Source organism: Pecten maximus, chromosome 6 (assembly GCF_902652985.1).
Source record: "Pecten maximus chromosome 6, xPecMax1.1, whole genome shotgun sequence".
Taxonomy (NCBI): domain Eukaryota; kingdom Metazoa; phylum Mollusca; class Bivalvia; order Pectinida; family Pectinidae; genus Pecten; species Pecten maximus.
Window position 1 is genome coordinate 4,306,007 of NC_047020.1, and position 21,587 is coordinate 4,327,593.

The window sequence follows — 21,587 nt, forward strand, 5'->3', positions numbered from 1 at the left end:
ACTTACCATTATACCAGTCCGGTACTGTAGGTACACAATGACTTACCATTATACCAGTCCGGTACTGTGGTACACAATGACTTACCATTATACCAGTCCGGTACTAGTGGTACACAATGACTTACCATTATACCAGTCCGGTACTGTAGTACACAATGACTTACCATTATACCAGTCCGGTACTGTAGTACACAATGACTTACCATTATACCAGTCCGGTACTGTAGTACACAATGACTTACCATTATACCAGTCCGGTACTATGGTACACAATGACTTACCATTATACCAGTCCGGTACTGTGGTACACAATGACTTACCATTATACCAGTCCGGTACTGTAGTACACAATGACTTACCATTATACCAGTCCGGTACTGTAGTACACAATGACTTACCATTATACCAGTCCGGTACTATGGTACACAATGACTTACCATTATACCAGTCCGGTACTGTAGTACACAATGACTTACCATTATACCAGTCCGGTACTGTGGTACACAATGACTTACCATTATACCAGTCCGGTACTGTAGGTACACAATGACTTACCATTATACCAGTCCGGTAATATTGTACACAATGACTTACCATTATACCAGTCCGGTACTGAGGTACACAATGACTTACCATTATACCAGTCCGGTACTATGGTACACAATGACTTACCATTATACCAGTCCGGTACTATGGTACACAATGACTTACCATTATACCAGTCCGGTACTGTGGTACACAATGACTTACCATTATACCAGTCCGGTACTGTAGTACACAATGACTTACCATTATACCAGTCCGGTACTGTAGTACACAATGACTTACCATTATACCAGTCCGGTACTATGGTACACAATGACTTACCATTATACCAGTCCGGTACTGTGGTACACAATGACTTACCATTATACCAGTCCGGTACTATGGTACACAATGACTTACCATTATACCAGTCCGGTACTGTAGTACACAATGACTTACCATTATACCAGTCCGGTACTGTAGTACACAATGACTTACCATTATACCAGTCCGGTACTGTAGTACACAATGACTTACCATTATACCAGTCCGGTACTATGGTACACAATGACTTACCATTATACCAGTCCGGTACTGTAGTACACAATGACTTACCATTATACCAGTCCGGTACTGTGGTACACAATGACTTACCATTATACCAGTCCGGTACTATGGTACACAATGACTTACCATTATACCAGTCCGGTACTATGGTACACAATGACTTACCATTATACCAGTCCGGTACTATGGTACACAATGACTTACCATTATACCAGTCCGGTACTGTGGTACACAATGACTTACCATTATACCAGTCCGGTACTGTGGTACACAATGACTTACCATTATACCAGTCCGGTACTATGGTACACAATGACTTACCATTATACCAGTCCGGTACTGTAGTACACAATGACTTACCATTATACCAGTCCGGTACTGTGGTACACAATGACTTACCATTATACCAGTCCGGTACTGTGGTACACAATGACTTACCATTATACCAGTCCGGTACTATGGTACACAATGACTTACCATTATACCAGTCCGGTACTGTGGTACACAATGACTTACCATTATACCAGTCCGGTACTGTAGTACACAATGACTTACCATTATACCAGTCCGGTACTGTGGTACACAATGACTTACCATTATACCAGTCCGGTACTGTAGTACACAATGACTTACCATTATACCAGTCCGGTACTGTAGGTACACAATGACTTACCATTATACCAGTCCGGTACTATGGTACACAATGACTTACCATTATACCAGTCCGGTACTGTAGTACACAATGACTTACCATTATACCAGTCCGGTACTGTGGTACACAATGACTTACCATTATACCAGTCCGGTACTGTGGTACACAATGACTTACCATTATACCAGTCCGGTACTTTGTTACACAATGACTTACCCTGAAAGACAACGGATTTTGACTAGTTCTGGAAAATGTTTGTACTCTGTGGTGCACAATGACCTAACATCAAGGACAATGAGGTTTGACCGGCCATGTCGGGTACAATAATAAACAATGTCTTATCATCAACGATAGCGTTTGGCCAAACAAGTCGGGTGCAGTGATAAACAATGTCTTACCATTGAGGACGATAGAGTTTAGGTAACCAAGTAGGGTACAATGATACACGGTGTCTTACCATTGAGGACGATAGCGTTTGGCCAGCCAAGCCCAGTACTGACAATAATTGTCCTACCGGATCCGTCATAGTTTGATTTTTCAATCCTCGGATTTGCTCCCCAGTCAGTCCAGAAAATTTCCCTGTGCAATCCAAAGCCATTTACAAATCCTTTATTTCCATAAGTAATGACAAAATGTCAATAAATCAACAAGACTCCCGAAACATTAAAACCATTAGTATACATGTATGAAGGTACAGGTAATGCGCCATAGATATACATTTATACTTTACAAATAATCAGATAACAGAGCTGCAAACGACTAGAGGCAGGACCCTATATATCTGCCAACTGTAAAACTGTAATGCCACACTTTAAACTACAAAATCAAGAAATGTTAACATCGCAGAACTTCAAACATAACTATTACCCAGTAAAATGACAATTATGAGCGTACAATACACACCACCTGTAATTAATTAGTTATGCTTGTTACAGTATATACACATACTGGATAGAAAGATCGGGTTTACTGTGACTCATTATCTCTGCTGTATATAGACATCAGGGTAGGAATATTAATGATGACAGTTTTTATTTTAGATTCAAGCATTTTCAAGTTTTAAAAATGTTAAAGAAATATAAAGACTGACGACTTTCTTTGAATTTTAAGGTAGGGCAGTGTTTACATCTAACACTCGTGTACATATTCTACACACTGGGTACACCTTAGAATACCAGTTATGATGATGATATAAGGCAGGGCAGTGTTTACATCTCACATTCGTACATATTCTACACATATTACCTGGTTGTTGTATCCAAAGCAATCGCTCTTGGCTCATCGAGATCCGTATTGATCACAATCGTTTTCACTAAAGTGTCGAGGTTTATCATTCCGATTTCGTCATATCCTGTGTCAGTGTAAAATACCTGGCGGGAACCTTCATCAATGGCAATTCCGTCCATGACACTGGCTGGAGAAGGGAAACAATAAACAGAGTACTATCGTTCTGAAAGTTTCGTGTTAACAGCAATATTGAAATCATGACAGGAGTTCTACTGTTATTTCCGTTTTCAGTGTTGTCGTATGATTAAAATAACATGCTGTTAAATAAAGCTATGATTTTCTGCTGAAAAGTTGGCAAAGATATACCCGTTTAAATAAACACAAACCTACCGTTACCAGCCTGGTGAAGAACGGTTATGTCCCCTCCGTTAATTCCACACAGGGCGATCTGATTCAAATTAATATCCGTCCAGATTATATTATTCCGTACGCTATCATAAGTAATAGCGATAACCCGCTCAAGTGTTCCGGATTGTACCAATGATAGACTCCCAGTTTTCCGATCCATCCTCGCTATTGCAGTTGCGAGCGATACGAGAAAGAAATCGTTCGGTACAGGATCTGTAATTATTATACCAAATACCATTAAATTATTCGCATTTGAATTAACTACAGCAACATTGGTTTTGTATTTGCGAGGTTCACACCAGCACAAACGCCAAAGTCACATGGGGTCATTGTCATGACAACCTCAACAAAGAAACACACACACACACACACACACACACACAGAGAGAGAGAGAGACATGTTAGAGAAGGACTGATAGGATAAAGTTCCAAGTGTTGCCATGATGCCAGTGCATCAGTTCTGGTCTTTGTAATGCTTTTGAAAAGAAGACAGGAAAGAAAATCCTCGATTCTAAAAGGAACTCCGACGTCTTGATTTGAAAACACTAACCATCAGAACAAGCCATGTGTGACCGGGTGCTGTTTTCACAGGCATTGGCATTATTGCTACTTGTCTGGCAATCCTGAAGAGATGATTCGGTGCCATCACAGTCGAACTTGTCTTGTAACTGAGATGAGAATGTAACTCCGTCATCACTAACACTGGCATTGGCACCGTCTCTGGGAAAAAGGACCAAATACCTTACAGATTGAGTCTGCAACATAGTGTCATACATCTAAATTATCAATTTTTAAATATTTAAGATGCCCCGAGGGAAACAGAAGACAAACGTGTGCCCATAGGTATAGTTTGTAAGCTATGTAAAACGATTATATGTTTTACGGGTAGAATTCGTTACAATGAATCTGTTATAAAGCTACACACTAAAATGATTTAGGAATACAGATAATAGTGACAGGACAGCTAGTTTCAAAGCAAAATATATATTACTGGCACTTCCTTATTAGGAGATGTTACATTTATAGACCAGCATGATACTGCTATGTATATATATTACTGGCACTTCCTTATTAGGAGATGTTACATTTATAGACCAGCATGATACTGCTATGTATATATATTACTGGCACTTCCTTATTAGGAGATGTTACATTTATAGACCAGCATGATACTGCTATGTATATATATTACTAGCACTTCCTTATTAGGAGATGTTACATTTATAGACCAGCATGATACTGCTATGTATATATATTACTGGCACTTCCTTATTAGGAGATGTGATATTTATAGACCAGCATGATACTGCTATGTATATATATTACTGGCACTTCCTTATTAGGAGATGTTACATTTATAGACCAGCATGATACTGCTATGTATATATATTACTGGCACTTCCTTATAGGAGGTTAATTTATAGATTTCCTTATTAGGAGATTTTTACATTAGATCCCACAGCATGATACTGCTATGTAATGTATCTACTGTGCCCTTCCTTATTAGGGAGATGTTTACATTATGACCAGCTGATCTGGCTATTATATATCTTCTGGCATTTTCCTTATTAGGAGAGTTTAACATTTAAAGCCCAGCTGATACTGCTATGTAAATATATATTACTGCTTTTCCTGATTAGGAGATGTTACTTTTAGACCAGGCTTATACTGCTTGTATATATATTACTGGCCCGTCCTTATTAGGATATGTTACATTTAAAGACGCAGCATGAACCATTCTGTTCATATTTTCTTGAAAAAAAGGGAAAGAAACATAGATCTTGTACATAGATACTAAAAAAAACAAATAGAATCGATGAGCCAAAGAACTCAACTCTGATGTCCCTACTAATATACCTATAATACGCCCATAGGGCCACCCCATTGACATCCTACTGTATGTGTGTTTATTTGACATTCTATAATAAAGACGTTATGCATACACACTCAAGTGAACAATTTGAATTTTGGACTATGACCAATTTCTAGTCGCCATATATAAATTATACTTACCTGGATATTCGACACTTACCCAGTGTATCCTAACATACGACACATCACTGCTGCGTCGGTATCGTCCCATCCGTCTGTACAGAGGTTGTACCAGGCTGTACCGTTGTTAATTTCTACATTGCCTTGGTTGGCCTTGTCCCCATACATGAACACGTAATATTCCGCACCTAAAACGTGCGCAATAAGTTTACAAAGGCCTTCATTTCCCCATTGTATAAGGGATTTTATTGTTTTCCTAGGGTGTCGACCAAATGTATTGTATTAGGGACACACATTTAGTTGTCCAGGAGTTTTATAACAAAGTTTGATATAACAATACATAAAAACCAGTAGAAGAATTCTAATTCAAAATCAACAATTAAATAAGAATCATTTACAGTGACCTTTATAAACGTTGCATGCGGTCATACATTAAGAACAGCGTCAAAATATGCCACCTTATATTCCCGGCTCTGCAGTAAAGAATTACATGTATGATTAGCAGATTATTATCATATGTAAGGTATCTCAAGTCTAGATTCTTTTAGTCATACGTTGTTTGTAGACATGTTAGCTGACCACTTCCGTTGTGATTAATGAACCGATTTATTCTTCCGGGATTAAAAACGGACATTATTGATTGGTATTAACAATCATTGTATAAAATCTAAAAATACTTCTGCTTATTCTGTTTATTTATTTTTAAAATTGTATGAAAAATCCATCTACATGTATTTTGCACCAATTCAACACGTAATTGGGCCCATGTATATTGTTCAAAGGGGGAATGGTATGACCACTTAAAAACACCACCTTTTAAAAACAATTTTAAAAAAACTGGGCCCCCGGGCCCCCAAAACCCCAATAAAAAATTGGGCCAAAGCAAATTTTTAAGGGGCCCCCCCAAATACCCCCAAACCCCCAAAAGGGGGAAGGCCGTGCGCTGAGAGTGCAAGCGAGATCGAATACAAAAAAAGAAAGCGAATTGTAGGGGAAGACAGGTGAAGATATGGTTGTTAGCGAATACAGATAATAGGACGCGACCAGACTTAGTTTCAACTGGGAGGTAAGGGAGAGGGAAATAAACGATCTCCCCCACAAGGGTATTAGGCGGCGGGAGGTATATAGCAGCAAAAGAAAAAAATTAAAATCATACTATTCAAATACCAAAAACCAAATCCAGTAACTTCACTAAAAACCAATAACAACAATATCTCAGTAAAAAAAATTTCCCTTCCTCAATAGCGGCACCCCCTAAGCACTGCACACCTACTTCAAAATGAACAGAGGAGAAAATCACTCATCCACAATACACCCAAACCCCCCCTTAACAACTTCCCCTCTCCTACCGCAGCCCCCACTGCACCCGCCCTCCGCATTCTTCGCCACTCCGCTACCTCATATTCCCTCTTTTTATTCCCCCTTCTCTGTCGGCCTCCACACACTTCCTCCCCCGTCCCATTTCCCTCTACTACCTTCACCCCCTGTACCCTACCCAACACTACCATACCAATAAGACTCTTTGCTGGTGTTGTGAGTCCCACCAAACAAATCAAATCACAGCACCAGAAAAACCTACACGACGGACAGAACATAATCACACCTTCCCCAATTATATAGCCGCTAAAACCAGAAAAATCCAACGCTAAACCCTCAAAAAAAAATAGATAACCGAAAAGTATCGTCACAACAAAAAAAGCCTTTCCATTTCGACTCACAGCCATCACTCCAAATAATTCCTCAACCAATAAGACAATCTAAACTGCCGACGTCTCCTTTATCTGATCAAAAACTAGAACCCACTCTTATCTTAAAAAAATTTTCCATCTAAACCACCCGCTATGTTCTATACCCAAAATATACAGAGCCTGAACACCAAGTTCAAAGCAGGCCGCCAAAACAATCAACAACTACCCAATATACCCCGATCACAGACCCCTACCTAAAACTCCATTCCCCTAACAGTATAAATCAGTCACGTTAACCTTACTCATACAGAAATAACCACGGAGCCCCGCGGCCGTGGTCGGAAAAATCATACCACGTTTTTCAGCGAAAGCATCTACTAGCGCAAAAAAGACCGCCTTCCTCATCACTGGCATGAACGAGGTTCGCGAGCTAAAAGCACCCTCCCTCCAAAGGCAGGAGCGGGAAAAGCTACGTGTTACGGACAAGGAAAACAAAGAAGTAACAGGCCGAGGAAAGCTACTGCCGTCAGTTCAAAAGAACTAAAATAGATAGTTACGGGGCAATCTGACCAAGGACCTATTAGCGGAGAAGTGGTGAGTTGGAGTTTTGTGTTGTGGTGAGTTGATTGGGTGATGATTTTATAGACCAGCATGATACTGACTATGTTTGTATAATATATTAATGGCCTCCTTATTAGGAGATGTTACATTTAAAAATTTTTTAAAGACCAGCATGATACTGCTATGTGTATATATTACTGGCACTTCCTTATTAGGAGATGTTACATTTAAAGACCAGCAAGATACTGCTATGTATATATATTACTGGCACTTCCTTATTAGGAGATGTGATATTTATAGACCAGCATGATACTGCTATGTGTATATATTACTGGCACTTCCTTATTAGGAGATGTTACATTTAAAGACCAGCAAGATACTGCTATGTATATATATTACTGGCATTTCCTTATTAGGAGATGTTACATTTATAGACCAGCATGATACTGCTATGTATATATATTACTGGCACTTCCTTATTAGGAGATGTTACATTTATAGACCAGCATGATACTGCTATGTATATATATTACTGGCACTTCCTTATTAGGAGATGTTACATTTATAGACCAGCATGATACTGCTATGTATATATATTACTGGCACTTCCTTATTAGGAGATGTTACATTTATAGACCAGCATGATACTGCTATGTATATATATTACTGGCATTTCCTTATTAGGAGATGTTACATTTATAGACCAGCATGATACTGCTATGTATATGTATTACTGGCACTTCCTTATTAGGAGATGTTACATTTATAGACCAGCATGATACTGCTATGTATATATATTACTGGCATTTCCTTATTAGGAGATGTTACATTTAAAGACCAGCATGATACTGCTATGTATATATATTACTGGCACTTCCTTATTAGGAGATGTTACATTTATAGACCAGCATGATACTGCTATGTATATATATTACTGGCACTTCCTTATTAGGATATGTTACATTTAAAGACCAGCATGACCAGTTCAGGTATATTTTCTGGAAAAAAAGGGAAAAGAAAATAGATACGTGTACATAGATAATAAAAAAACAAGATAGATCAGATGAGCCAAAGAACTCAACTCTGATGTCCTACTAATATACCTATATACGCCATAGGCCACCCCATTGACATCCTACATGTATGTGTTTATTTGACATTCTATAATAAAGACGTTATGCATACACACTCAAGTGAACAATTTGAATTTTGGACTATGACCAATTTCTAGTCGCCATATATAAATTATACTTACCTGGATATTCGACACTTACCCAGTGTATCCTAACATACGACACATCACTGCGGCGTCGGTATCGTCCCATCCGTCTGTACAGAGGTTGTACCAGGCTGTACCGTTGTTAATTTCTACATTGCCTTGGTTGGCCTTGTCCCCATTCATGAACACGTAATATTCCGCACCTAAAACGTGCGCAATAAGTTTACAAAGGCCTTCATTTCCCCATTGTATAAGGGATTTTATTGTTTTCCTAGGGTGTCGACCAAATGTATTGTATTAGGGACACACATTGAGTTGTCCAGGAGTTTTATAACAAAGTTTGATATAACAATACATAAAAACCAGTAGAAGAATTCTAATTCAAAATCAACAATTAAATAAGAATCATTTACAGTGACCTTTGTAAACGTTGCATGCGGTCATACATTTGGAACAGCGTCAAAATATGCCACATTATATTCCCGGCTCTGCAGTAAAGAATTACATGTATGATTAGCAGATTATTATCATATGTAAGGTATCTCAAGTCTAGATTCTTTTAGTCATACGTTGTTTGTAGACATGTTAGCTGACCACTTCCGTTGTGATTAATGAACCGATTTATTCTTCCGGGATTAAAAACGGACATTATTGATTGGTATTAACAATCATTGTATAAAATCTAAAAATACTTCTGCTTAATTCTGTTTATTTTATTTTTAAAATTGTGATGAGATAATCCATACGTACATGTATTTTGCACCAATTCACACTGTAATTGGGCCCAATGATATATTTGTTCAAAGGGGAACTGGTCATGGATCACAGCTTAATACACCACCATTGAGACAATACAACCTTAAGAGGACATGAACCGCCACTGCGGCCCAACCATCACAAGTGGATAGGAACCACCATTGCGACTCAACCAGCTAAAGTTAAAGTGGACACAACCCCATCAATGCATCCCGCCACCCAAATTGGAACCACTAAAACGAAACCAATCCATAATATGTTAATAAACCGCCACTCCGACGCAAATTCCATTATGTGGTAATAATAGCACTTATGGCAATAAACCATATAGTGCCGTTATCAGAGGGCACATGAAGTATTGGCGTTGTGCAACCTGACGCCTATTTGGCGAAAGTGATAATCGAGTTATCTCCCTTGTTAAATGAAGAAAACTTTGTGAAGATCAGCCAGAGAGTTATCAGGCTAATAAAAGACATTTGATGATATATTGTCAGTGTAAAAATTGCTTATATTAATAATGTGTACCGGTTGATGGCACCGGATCGTTGTTCAATACATGAAATGGCGTGGTCGGCCATATTTCTTCATATCTCGTACAGTACGAGGAGGGTGATTTGGTACTCAAACGCTCACAGAGCGTTGATCCGCGCAGCCATCCGCGCAGAATTTGAGCGGGTTTGCAGCGGGATTGCAGCGGGCTTCGAGCGGGCTTGAGCGGGTTCGGGCGCGGGCTCGAGCGGGCTTTAAGCGGGCTTCCAGTGGGTCCGCTACATGTCCGCTCAAGCCCTCTCGAGCGGACTTGTAGCGAACCCGCTCGAGCGGACTTGTAGCGGACCCGCTCGAGCGGACTTGTAGCAGACCCGCTCGAGCGGACTTGTGTTCCGTCACTTTCATTAGATAATATCTTTGCCTATATTGATATTTACCCTATCAAAATATCTAACGAGCGTACTGTTTGTGCATTTCGCATAATCTGGTTTGTCTATATTTGCTTATGAATTGTTCCTTAATTTCTTCATAACCTTGTTTTGATAAACCTTGTTGGTTTAACAGATTAATTTGAATTTCAACTTCATAGTATTTTAAAAATTCTCCGTTTTCATTCATTTAAAGAATTCAAAGTTTGATTTCAGTATGAATTTTTGATGATATTTTAGTAAGTTCATGAATGATGACGGAAACTGGGGTATTGGTGTTCCTTTTAATATTTTACCAACATATAGCTTTTGAAGCATGACATTTTACATAAAGAATATCTAGATAAAAATATACAGTCGAACCCACTTAATTTGAAATCGGATATATTGAAATATCGTTTAATTTGAAGTGAAATAAAATCCCCGTCCAAATGCCTTCTTTGTCTTTGTATTGTTTCATCGGTTATTTTGAAATCGGTTTATTTGAAATATCGCTTTATTTGAAAGGAAATTATTGCCCCTGGCAATGCTAAAACATTGTTTATGTACCGCTTAAATTGAAAGTCGCCACGACTAGCTTAGATTATATAATTACCGCCCGTTACGGTACGTGCGTCCGATCAATAGATAGGTAAATAGGAAATTCTAATTTACACAATACAAATATATTGTGACTTTTAATCATTAAATGCGTTCGTTATGAGCATGAATCTGTATTTGTTTATGAATATACCTCGAGGGACACAGCTTATTTTGGCTTCTGCTACATATATACATCTAAATCGACTCTCATTTAACTACACGCGAGACAATTACAAACGACGAGGCCATTCTTAGGGATTCGACAGAAAATGAAAACAACGTAACCAGACCAGTGATTTTGACAACGACCCTCAAACAATTCGTGAAAATCTATCTATCATCGACGCACATGTCTGATTTTAGACGGTAGTTTCTTGGAAATTAGCCCGGATGTACGGAAACTGTTCTCACGTGTGTCCGCGAACTCAACATAAACAAAAACAAGCAACAGTCGAAGACTTCTCCCGTCGAACTTAACTTTATTTTTAATAAACTTTGAAACTATTATCATTTTGCAACCGATTGTAAATACTGACTAAGTAAAATCAACTATATTGAACAATAGTGTGTTGTTTGACGTAGCGCGGTACTGAAATATGTCGGCAAAAGGCTGGATCCCGGTTATATTGAAAACCGGTTAATTTGAAGTATTTTTTCATTCCCCGAGCATTTCAATATAACCGGGTTCGACTGTATATCTTTCTCATAAGAGGGAGTGATTAAAAACAGCTAAATGCATATGTTATTCAGCAAAATTAATATGAAATATTATTATCAAAATTATTATTCTGAAATATGTGGGAAAAAATGTGCTTTAAAGTTCTATTGGCAGAATTATTTATCGGAAATCACACAGCATTTGAAGATATTCTAGATCTTAATTACATGTACTTGTACATGTATAAAATGTACAATTTTGTAAATATGCTGTTCGAAATTACCGATTATTGTCTCTGTATTTATTTCCATTGACAATTATATGATTGTACATTGAACATAATCGCGAAGTTTGATAAAATATATACGGTACATGTTTTTAAAAGTTAATTGAAAGCTTCAATATCTTGTAATTCCTGCGAATATCCCGTCTGCCAAGCGAGGGTTGTCCCACACGCCGGTTATATACATCTTGTACATGTACTGTACGTTGGAAGTTTATAGCTATGATTTTCCAGTGAGAACGAGATATGTTTACTACCGAAGAAAAGTACACACAACTGATCGATGTATTGATCCTATGTCCACAATCAATCATTCAGAACCCAATACAATCTTGTCAAAGTCGGATGTTGCAGAATAGTTAGAACCCATTTTAAATACGCCACATACGCACCAGTTCATCGTTTGATAAGATACGTTATTGTCGTATGTTATGAATAACAATAAGTTTAAATAGAAAAAATAAGGTAACCATTTATGACAGGTTTCTTAAGAACATATAACACCCAGTATACAGCAGGTTTATCCATATTTTTAATTTCAACACATTTGATTCAATTTTTTATTTACTTTAGACCATACAGCCTATCAGTATAGACGAGACGTTAAAGTCAAAATGATTGGACATCAGACAAAACCTATATAAATCCATATCGAGGTACACTTATGTGATCTTCATTCTACTTTAATTAGGACGAACTTGGATATTTTACCTAAACATACACTTCTGTACATAATTAAACAATTTACATTTTTACACGCAATACTTCAATCGTAACAACGCCATTATCTGTAATTAATCATATATATGTATTTATTTCAACAGATACGTACAAATATATACATGTTGCATGTATATAAAATGTAAGTATAAAGTACGTCCCGGGTCCGATTGTTTAAAACTATTAATAACATGTTTTCATTTTATGAGAAATGTCTAGACTAGTTATTTATCAAACGGATGATATACACACAGACGAACCTATATTTCAGGCGTATCTCTTTTAATATTTGTGCAAGTCAACGACACCTTCCTACCGCCAAACGTTTTACCGCCAGAAAATTACATAAAGATTTTATATATACACATTGTATATGAATGATTGGACAACAGACTAAGTCTATATGTATTAGTGTATATTGCCCTATCACCAGTCATCGATAAAATGTCTTGATACCCCGTGCACTGTGCATTTTACGACATTTACTCCAGCATTGAATAAGTAAGGCAATAACGGATGGCAATTGGACAATTGGACTTCATAGTGTCACAACAAATGGATGAAATACTGTGTATATCAAATAAAATGCATCACTGACAGAACAAAGTGTCTTCTTTATTTTGATGTATCATACATACATGTAACTACGATAATTTAGTGGATATACCACGCATAAATGTGTAAGATATAAATGAAGCTACGGGCCCTTTCGTTAATTTATTCTTATAAATACCAGAGACGTGTATACATGTACACGTATATTACAGAGATTGTACTTGCTCCATCTCGCATGCCTCAAGTGTTATCTGGAGCGGCACTTGTCACATCTCGGCCGATTCCGTACCTACATTGTACATCAAACCAAGGATACCGGAATCAGCCGAGTGCTGGAGCGGAATCTGACACAGTAACAGGCCGTAAATACTGTAAATGATATTAATAACAACTATCTAGATAAGATACATTTGACCTAATATCGCCTGGCATAGCTGAAAAAAAAATGAAATAAAAAAAGTTTTGACCGTCATAGTTGAGACGGTCAAAAAGTTTCCGGATAGACAGTATTTTTACTACGACAAAGTTTAGATGATTTTTAAGTGTGTCTTATTTAATTGTCACAAACATGTACATAAACCGACCGTAGAATCTTTCTCCCTTTTTTCTATGCATATTTTTCCTGGTTTTGAATTTCCTGAAAAAAATGGCATTCTATGTTCTTTAATTGTTACTCGATAAAAGGACATATTACCGCTGATTTAATAGCGTTTGATACCTCCTGAAGTTGGCAACAGACAATTATATAAATATCAGATTATTAGGAACTTGTGTGAATTTGCTTGTGTACTCATCACCGTTTGTCAACATGTCACCCGATCACAGCCAGGTAAGTTGTGAATTTTATTACAGGTGAATTGCAAGGTTCCTTTGAACTGCAGTCAGAGAACTTTATATCTACCGCCCTACCTGTAATGGTATTGAAGATAGGTTAAAGTGTACCCTGAACGAAAAATTATATTGAAATATGTTATTGGTATTGATTAATAAACAAGAATGCAGAAAACCGCATAACAATCGGCCGACCCATTACCGAGTAATTGCGATTTTTCTCGAAAACACACCTGAAGACCTCGTTTTGGTGACCTCTGACCTGTGACGTCACAGGTTGAACACGATCGGAGCCGCCATATAGGAAATATATAGAAACAAACGTGAACACGTGCCTGTAATTAATGCGAATAAGACAACAAAAATGAAAGTGCTGAATAAACTCTCCGAGTTATATTTGTGAATTAGTAAACAAGTGCTACCGAAACCAGGGACATATAATTTTCTTTTTAAACGGGCCATATATACCATGTAGCATCTCACTAATTTTCTCTCATAACGAGCCATATACAACATGTAACATCTTACTAATTTTCTATTATAACGGGCCAAATACAACGTGTATCATCTTATTTATTTTCTATTATAACAGGTCGTATATAACATGTATATTTAAATAATTCTTTTTATTTTAACGGGTCGTTGTAACATGTATGACATTTGAATAACGGGCCGTTTATAACGACTTACATCATATAGCCTTTATTATGAGGGCATGACCGGTTTGTTACATACAAATGTACCAGTATTGATTTCGGTTATAATACTTCTAGTAATACAAGTTTAAAATGCAATTCATACAAGATGTGAAATAAATGCTAATCATTTTGAATTTTTTATTAGCCAAAACAGCAAGATTGTAAGTAATTGTCCGCAATTGATAAAACGTGTCCACGAAAGATCAGTAACTCCCAGACAAGATTCATAGAGTAAATTTTCAACATCATGGGTATATATATAAATGAGGTAACTTAGGTTAATTATTCTATAGACAAACCTTTGAGATACGAATTTTTTCGTTTGTAAGGAAAACGAAACTCACTGAATTCCAAAAATAATGTGTTTGATTTCAACAACTTGAAAATGTATTCCCTATAGTATAAACGCAATTCTTAATAAAATTCAAGCTCAATTTATGTACAACCTGTAAAAGCATGTCTTCGGAACTTTTTTGAAGCGCACAGAAACCAAACACGTGAACTCACAAGCAATTATCGGCGTGTGCCGATTAGAACACCAGAAATCACAGACACCTGTGGTGCAGTGACAGGTGTGACGAGCTTGTGGACCGTAATTTCACACCTGGTAATTGTTTAGCGGTATACTAACCCATTCAAACTTTAGAATTCGTAATTCTCCGAACATGTTATACATCTTTTAAAAGTCCCTTTTTAATTGAAGATATGACTTGCGACACGAATGGAAAGCAAAACATCAAGGTTCTCGATCACTTCATAATAATGACACAATTAAAAAAAAAATAATAGCAAAAAATTAAAAAAATTGAAAAAAAATCATACACGAAAATTATTGCGAGTTTATAAGTTTTAGTATTAATTATGATTAGTCACGATGAAATAAATTGTATGTTTTTATCATAAAAAACGGAGCTATAATGATGGTTTTAATAAGTACCTATGCTTTATACCTGTACAGAAAGTATCAATTATATTATAATTGTTGCGAATCACTTTTATATAATTTCACTGTTTGTTGTAGGCTTCACCACTGGTATTCATACGGGAGAGATTTAGTCTATTGTATATCATGATGATTATAATATTTTACTTTCTGAATTAAGTCTCCTTCATTACTAGAAGCGGGTTTTGTATAGAATATAACGCATGAATTTACTGTAAGTGTGTATCGTCTTTTCTCACAAACCAGAATATCCAGAACTGTTGTATTGTTGGTATGTTTATTTGGATATTAATTTGCGAATGAAATGGCACATAATTTTATTTAAAAATGTTGATGCTGTGTTCCTTTCTTTGGTAATGAGTAAGAAATGGTAAACACATAACTAATGTACATTTATTGGTGATTGACCGATTATTACACCAGTCTGTGTTAACCAAGCGGTCATTTTCAGAGTCAATTTCACTTCTTTTTTTTTAAACTCAAACTTATATTGTTGGATTCCGACTTCTTGTCGGCAATATTCGCCAAATTCAACAACCTCAAATCTCATGTCCAGATCGTATTCAGACATGTTTGTGCTGCTACTGTTCACACTGTTAATGTGGTGACATACAGCTTGAGGTGGCCAAGTAACGTACATACACGGGTGACACAGAACGCAACATTTTCATTTGGATACAACAACGAAAAAGAGTGAAATTATAACCTATTTACTCGGTATCATTACAAGTAAAATGTAAAAGAACTGCAGCGTTGACAACAGGCATATATGGATTAATAGTGTAAACATTCCTATTTAACATGTCAATTTAACTTTATTTCATATGGTATTGTTTGACTACATAATCCGTTCACAACACATAGCGCGCCAATGGACCATAACGATCTATTTTGGTACGGTGGGAATCACTGGGGTCACATGATATTTCACCTGTACTATCGCTGTACGTGGCCTAGGTCAAGATAGGCGGAAAAGGACCATACCTCTTTCCCTCTCATAATATCAAACTATACACAGTTTTGTTAAATTATACCAAACCAGAAATCAAACGTGTGACTTGCGTTTAATTTCTGTCTATTTCGCCACAAAATAGGCTTTTAATCCCAGTGTATGGAACGCCATACATGTGGCTGCCTAAAGACTTAAGGTTTTATATCACCATTTTATAGCATCACGTTATAGTATTATGTCGCCATGATGATATAACATAGTGACATGATGATATAAGACCTTTGGTCTTAAGGTAGCTATGGCGTTCTATACCAGTGTATTTCGAAACGCTACGAGGCATTGCATCAAATATGGCGTCGAATTATGTGTCATCTGGGTATAAGAACGAGGCACCCCGATACTTCTTGGCGTGCGTGATATTTTGTAAGATATAGACTGTTTCAAGTCTCTGTGATATACACGTCTAGTACACGTATACAATTCATTCATATTTTGCTAGTTGACATCGTTGTATGCTTCATAGCTTGTAGATATACAGTATACATGTATGAATAGTGTACAATTGTACACGTGTTACTCATTTTCCTTCGCCATGCGCTACATCATGTACCTTACTCTCGTAACAAACATACATACATTTCCTGCTTTACTGCGAATCGCAGGAAATTTCCAGTAAGATGTATCGCAGTGTCACAGGAGAGCTTATACATGTACATATGCGCTTATACAGTGGCTCCGATTACCGTTAACAAGTCAATGTGCTCAGCCTTCTCATTCGACCAGCACGGCACCACTGCAATGCGCTATCGTTCAAATTAAATCGTTTGTTAGATTTTTATAGTTTTCTCAGACCGGAGATGTATATATATATATATGCAAGTCTCTGCTCAGACGTATATAATTATGTGTGTTACAACGTGTAAGTTTATGCAATGTTGTTGTCTTCATATGTTATTCTCTTGTTGTCTCATGTAGTACAAAACCGATTGGCTGTCAAGCCGAAAGTAATCAAATGAATTGAATTGAATTGATCAAGCATCACCTAAAAAGCAAATTTTACACATGGCAGAAACACAGCAAATGTTACCCACTCTCTATTAACACTAACGTATTTAGAAACTAATCACCTTTCCTTTTTGCCGGATCTGGGTATGTACAAATGTGCAATGATAGTTTGGAATGTATACATTTCTAATTTAGCATACTATTTCATAATTACAAATAAATAAACAATGATACTCGTCACCAACACCATCAGAACACAAAGGAAAAAAATCGATCATTACGATGTACATTTACGATGTATACCAGCCCGTTGTCGCATAACTACATGAACATAATTATTATTGTGACCGTTAATGCAAACATTTATATTTTAAGATATTGTTTAAAGAAATAACTTTGTGTTAAACCCATTTTCTGTGATTTTACAATAACAAACATATAAATGTATTTTTGTCAAATCAACTTCTTCACTAACGCTACAGAATCACTCAAGCAAGTGATTACGAAACACATTTGGAAACGTTACATTACATTCTGCAGACGTTTCTGATGAAAGAAATGTGAATTCCTCCTTATTCATCGTAACATAAAACAAAGAATTCCTTATGCCCATTCTAGGGAAGCGACAAGAGAAGCTGGATCGCTGGATGAGCGGATTTGCTGGCCTGCCGGAGCGGGATCGCCTCGTGAGCAGGATCGCTGGCTGAGCGGGATCGCCTCGTGAGCGGGTTTGCCTCGTGAGCGGGTTTGTGGCCCGCCGGAGCGGGATCGCTGACTGAGCGGTTTTGCTAATCCGCCAGAGCGGGATTGCCTCGTGAGCGGGTTTGCAGGCCTGCCGGATCTAAATCGCTGGCTGAGCGGGTTGCTTCGTTATCAGAGCGGAATCGCCGTGTGAGCGGGATCGCAGCGACATCGCTTGCGCGGGATTGCAGCGGGGTTTTAATCCCCAACGCTCACGCAGCGCAAACGCACTGTGAGCGTTTGAGTACCAAATCACCCTCTTCGTACTGTATATATGATATATTTGAGACCGCTGATGATAGTCAAACAAATCTTCAAGCCATCGGAAGGAAATATCTGGCTCAACAATTTTGAGATTCAGTCCAACTGTAGCATATTTTGTCGCACCGTGCTTATATTTAAATCAAACGCCAATGGTCGACTCGTCCCAATCGCACCACGTTGGGGTCGAGTTGTCTTTTATTCAAATTGGGTCTTTGTCGGACTTGCCCGATAGCATCACGTATATAGGGTCGAGTTGTCTCTTATTGAAATTAGGTCAAGGTATGTTATATTGATTATGGAACTTGGAAGCAATTCATACTTTAATAATATATGAAATTATACTCTATTCATCTGCTATAATATCAAAACAGTGATCATGTATTGGAGCAGAAAACTTAGGACAGGGGGTACCAGGGAGCCAGCTGTTAGTCAACCGGAGGAGGCTACAGTAGAGCAACCGTTGGTGTCAGCTGAGAATGTGAGGCCACAGTCGGTTCAACAGGAACAGATCACAGCTGGCAATTAACAGACATCAAGGGAACCTATGTACATATACAATGCGTATGACAATACTAACACATATATGGCAAGTGTAAATGATAATTTAGGCTTGCATGTAGCAGCTAATGTTAAACAAAAAAATATCAATGGTGAATATATTGAGCTTGCCCATTTGTTGTCACACTCCATAGGGATATCTGACGGCACCCACAAAATTTCTTTGATTGATGGGGAGTTAGTAGTGAAGCCCAAAACACAAACCCCTAAAATATCTGATATAAGTAAATGGACTGATGCATTTATAATATATAAGTATCTACACCTCTGTTCATTCAGGGCAACTGCATGGGCTATTGAAATATATGCATAGCAAGTATAAATGATAATTTAGGCTTGCATGTAGCAGCTAATGTTAAGCAAAAAAGTATCAATGCGGAATATATTGAGCTTGCCCACTTGTTGTCACACTCCATGGGGGTATATGAAAATACCCACAAAATTTCTTTGATTGATGGGAAGTTAGTAGTGAAGCCCAAAACACAAACCCACAAAATATCTGATATAAGTAAATGGACGGATGCATTTATAATATATATAAGTATCTACACCTCTGTTCATTCAGGGCAACTGCATGGGCTATTGAAATATGTGTAGATTGTTTTCCTTGGGGCACAAAGATGTGTTGGTACTGGATGGTTGAAGTATGATGAGCAGTACTGGCTTAGAAAGTTGCAAAAACCACATGAACATGGGACATTATTGACAATGAAATGTACTTGATATATATGCAGCCACAGAAGCAGGCGTTGCCACAGACACTGTATCATAACTCACAAAAATGCTTTGATTTCAATTACAAGGGCAGTTGTGCTCGGTCACATTGTACTTACTCTCATAAATGTATGCGGTGTAATGGAGGGTATGCCACTCTCTATTGCTTTATAGGCAAACAATAGAAATTCCAATTCCTTTCAGTCAAAACCGAACTTCATACACTCAGTCTACCCCCGAACAAAACAAGCAAGATAAGGAACACAAACAGTTATGGCCTTAAAAATTTCCAGCTCGTAAGCACTGGGTTACTAAATATACAAACGTGTCTGTAGGGAGGCTTCTTCTCCAAGAGTTTAAGAGCGGTTCTAGACTTCATTATTTTTGCCCAAGGATCCCAAGGGGAAAAAATTATGCAGGAAGTAGAATTAGGTAGGGTGGCAGGTTACTTTGATAACAAACCCATTGCACAGTGGAATAGTTCTCAAACAGGATGGAAAGTGGTGCCTAATAACACATCTCTCTTGGCCATTAGGGATAGCATGGATAGCAATATTGACCCTGATATGGTTTCAGTCCAATACTCATCATTCGATAAAGTTGTTGAGATGATAGCTGAGTTAGGCAAAAGTGCATTATTGGGGAAGATGGAGACCATCCAGCTGATTTTCCATTGTCAGGTTTTAAGTTTCAAGACAAATACTTGGACACATGTTTACCTATGGGTTGCTCAGTGTGGTGTAGTTGATTTGAAAAGTTTTCATCTTTCATTGAGTGGATTGTCGGAGAGAAGTCTGGTGAACAAAGTTTAGATCATTATATAGATGACTTCATATTTGCTGGGAAGGACAAAAAGGATACATGTGCTAGCCTCCTAGGCTTGAAACATGTTGAGACATTGGTATACCCATCGCTGAGGAGAAATCTAAGGGTCCAACTACAACTGATATCCTTAGGTCTTGAAATTGACACAGTGGACATTACAATTAGGGTCCCACAGGAAAAAGTTGTGGTATTAAGGACAGAGATTTGGGAAGTTTTAGGTAGGGGGTAAAGGTTAGATTACAGGATTTACAGTCTGTAGCAGGGATAATGTCATTTCGTACTAATGCAATACCAATAGCTAGAGTATTTATTCAACTTTTTGTTTTGTTTTTTTTATGTCATGTCAGGCATACAAAAACCATACTACAGAGTAAGAATATTTCAAGAAATTAGAGCTGACCTAGAGATGTGGTTGCAATTTTTAAGTCAATTCAATGGCAAATGTTATTATTTTTAGAGAAAAGTCTTGGAATAGTAATGTGGATTTAGTGTTGGGATAAGACATGCCAGATTGCCTATTACTGTTGATCTGTTAGAAAGCATTATATCAGTCTTGCCAAAAATATGCAGTTCCCAATATGAGGTTGCTTTGTTTAGTTGTGCCTGTTCATTGGCTTTCTATGGATTTATTTTTTTTCGTGTTGGAGAAATTACTGCCAGTAGTAGGGACATGGCTTACAGGGTTGTAACGGTTGCACAAGTATCACTTCAGGGGAGTGCTGCTAAAGTAGTGTCCTCACCAAAGC

The 21,587-nt window shown here is 37.6% G+C and overlaps 1 protein-coding gene across 4 annotated transcripts in view; it reads right to left on the minus strand.

The window, feature by feature from the left end:
* LOC117328773 (low-density lipoprotein receptor-related protein 4-like) overlaps positions 1 to 21,587 on the minus strand; it is a 56,157-nt gene that overhangs the window by 11,337 nt on the left and 23,233 nt on the right. For 2 of the 4 annotated variants that reach the window (XM_033886310.1, XM_033886309.1), the window contains exons 2-6: positions 8,895 to 9,042; positions 3,930 to 4,099; positions 3,362 to 3,592; positions 2,990 to 3,158; positions 2,202 to 2,323 (exon numbers count right to left, since the gene is read on the minus strand). In XM_033886310.1, the coding sequence (XP_033742201.1) occupies positions 2,202 to 2,323; positions 2,990 to 3,158; positions 3,362 to 3,592; positions 3,930 to 4,099; positions 8,895 to 9,042 (840 nt within the window). Of the gene's footprint in view, positions 1 to 2,201; positions 2,324 to 2,989; positions 3,159 to 3,361; positions 3,593 to 3,929; positions 4,100 to 5,411; positions 5,577 to 8,894; positions 9,043 to 21,587 lie in introns of those variants that run through there. The other 2 variants (XM_033886311.1, XM_033886312.1) reach the window with 2 other exon arrangements.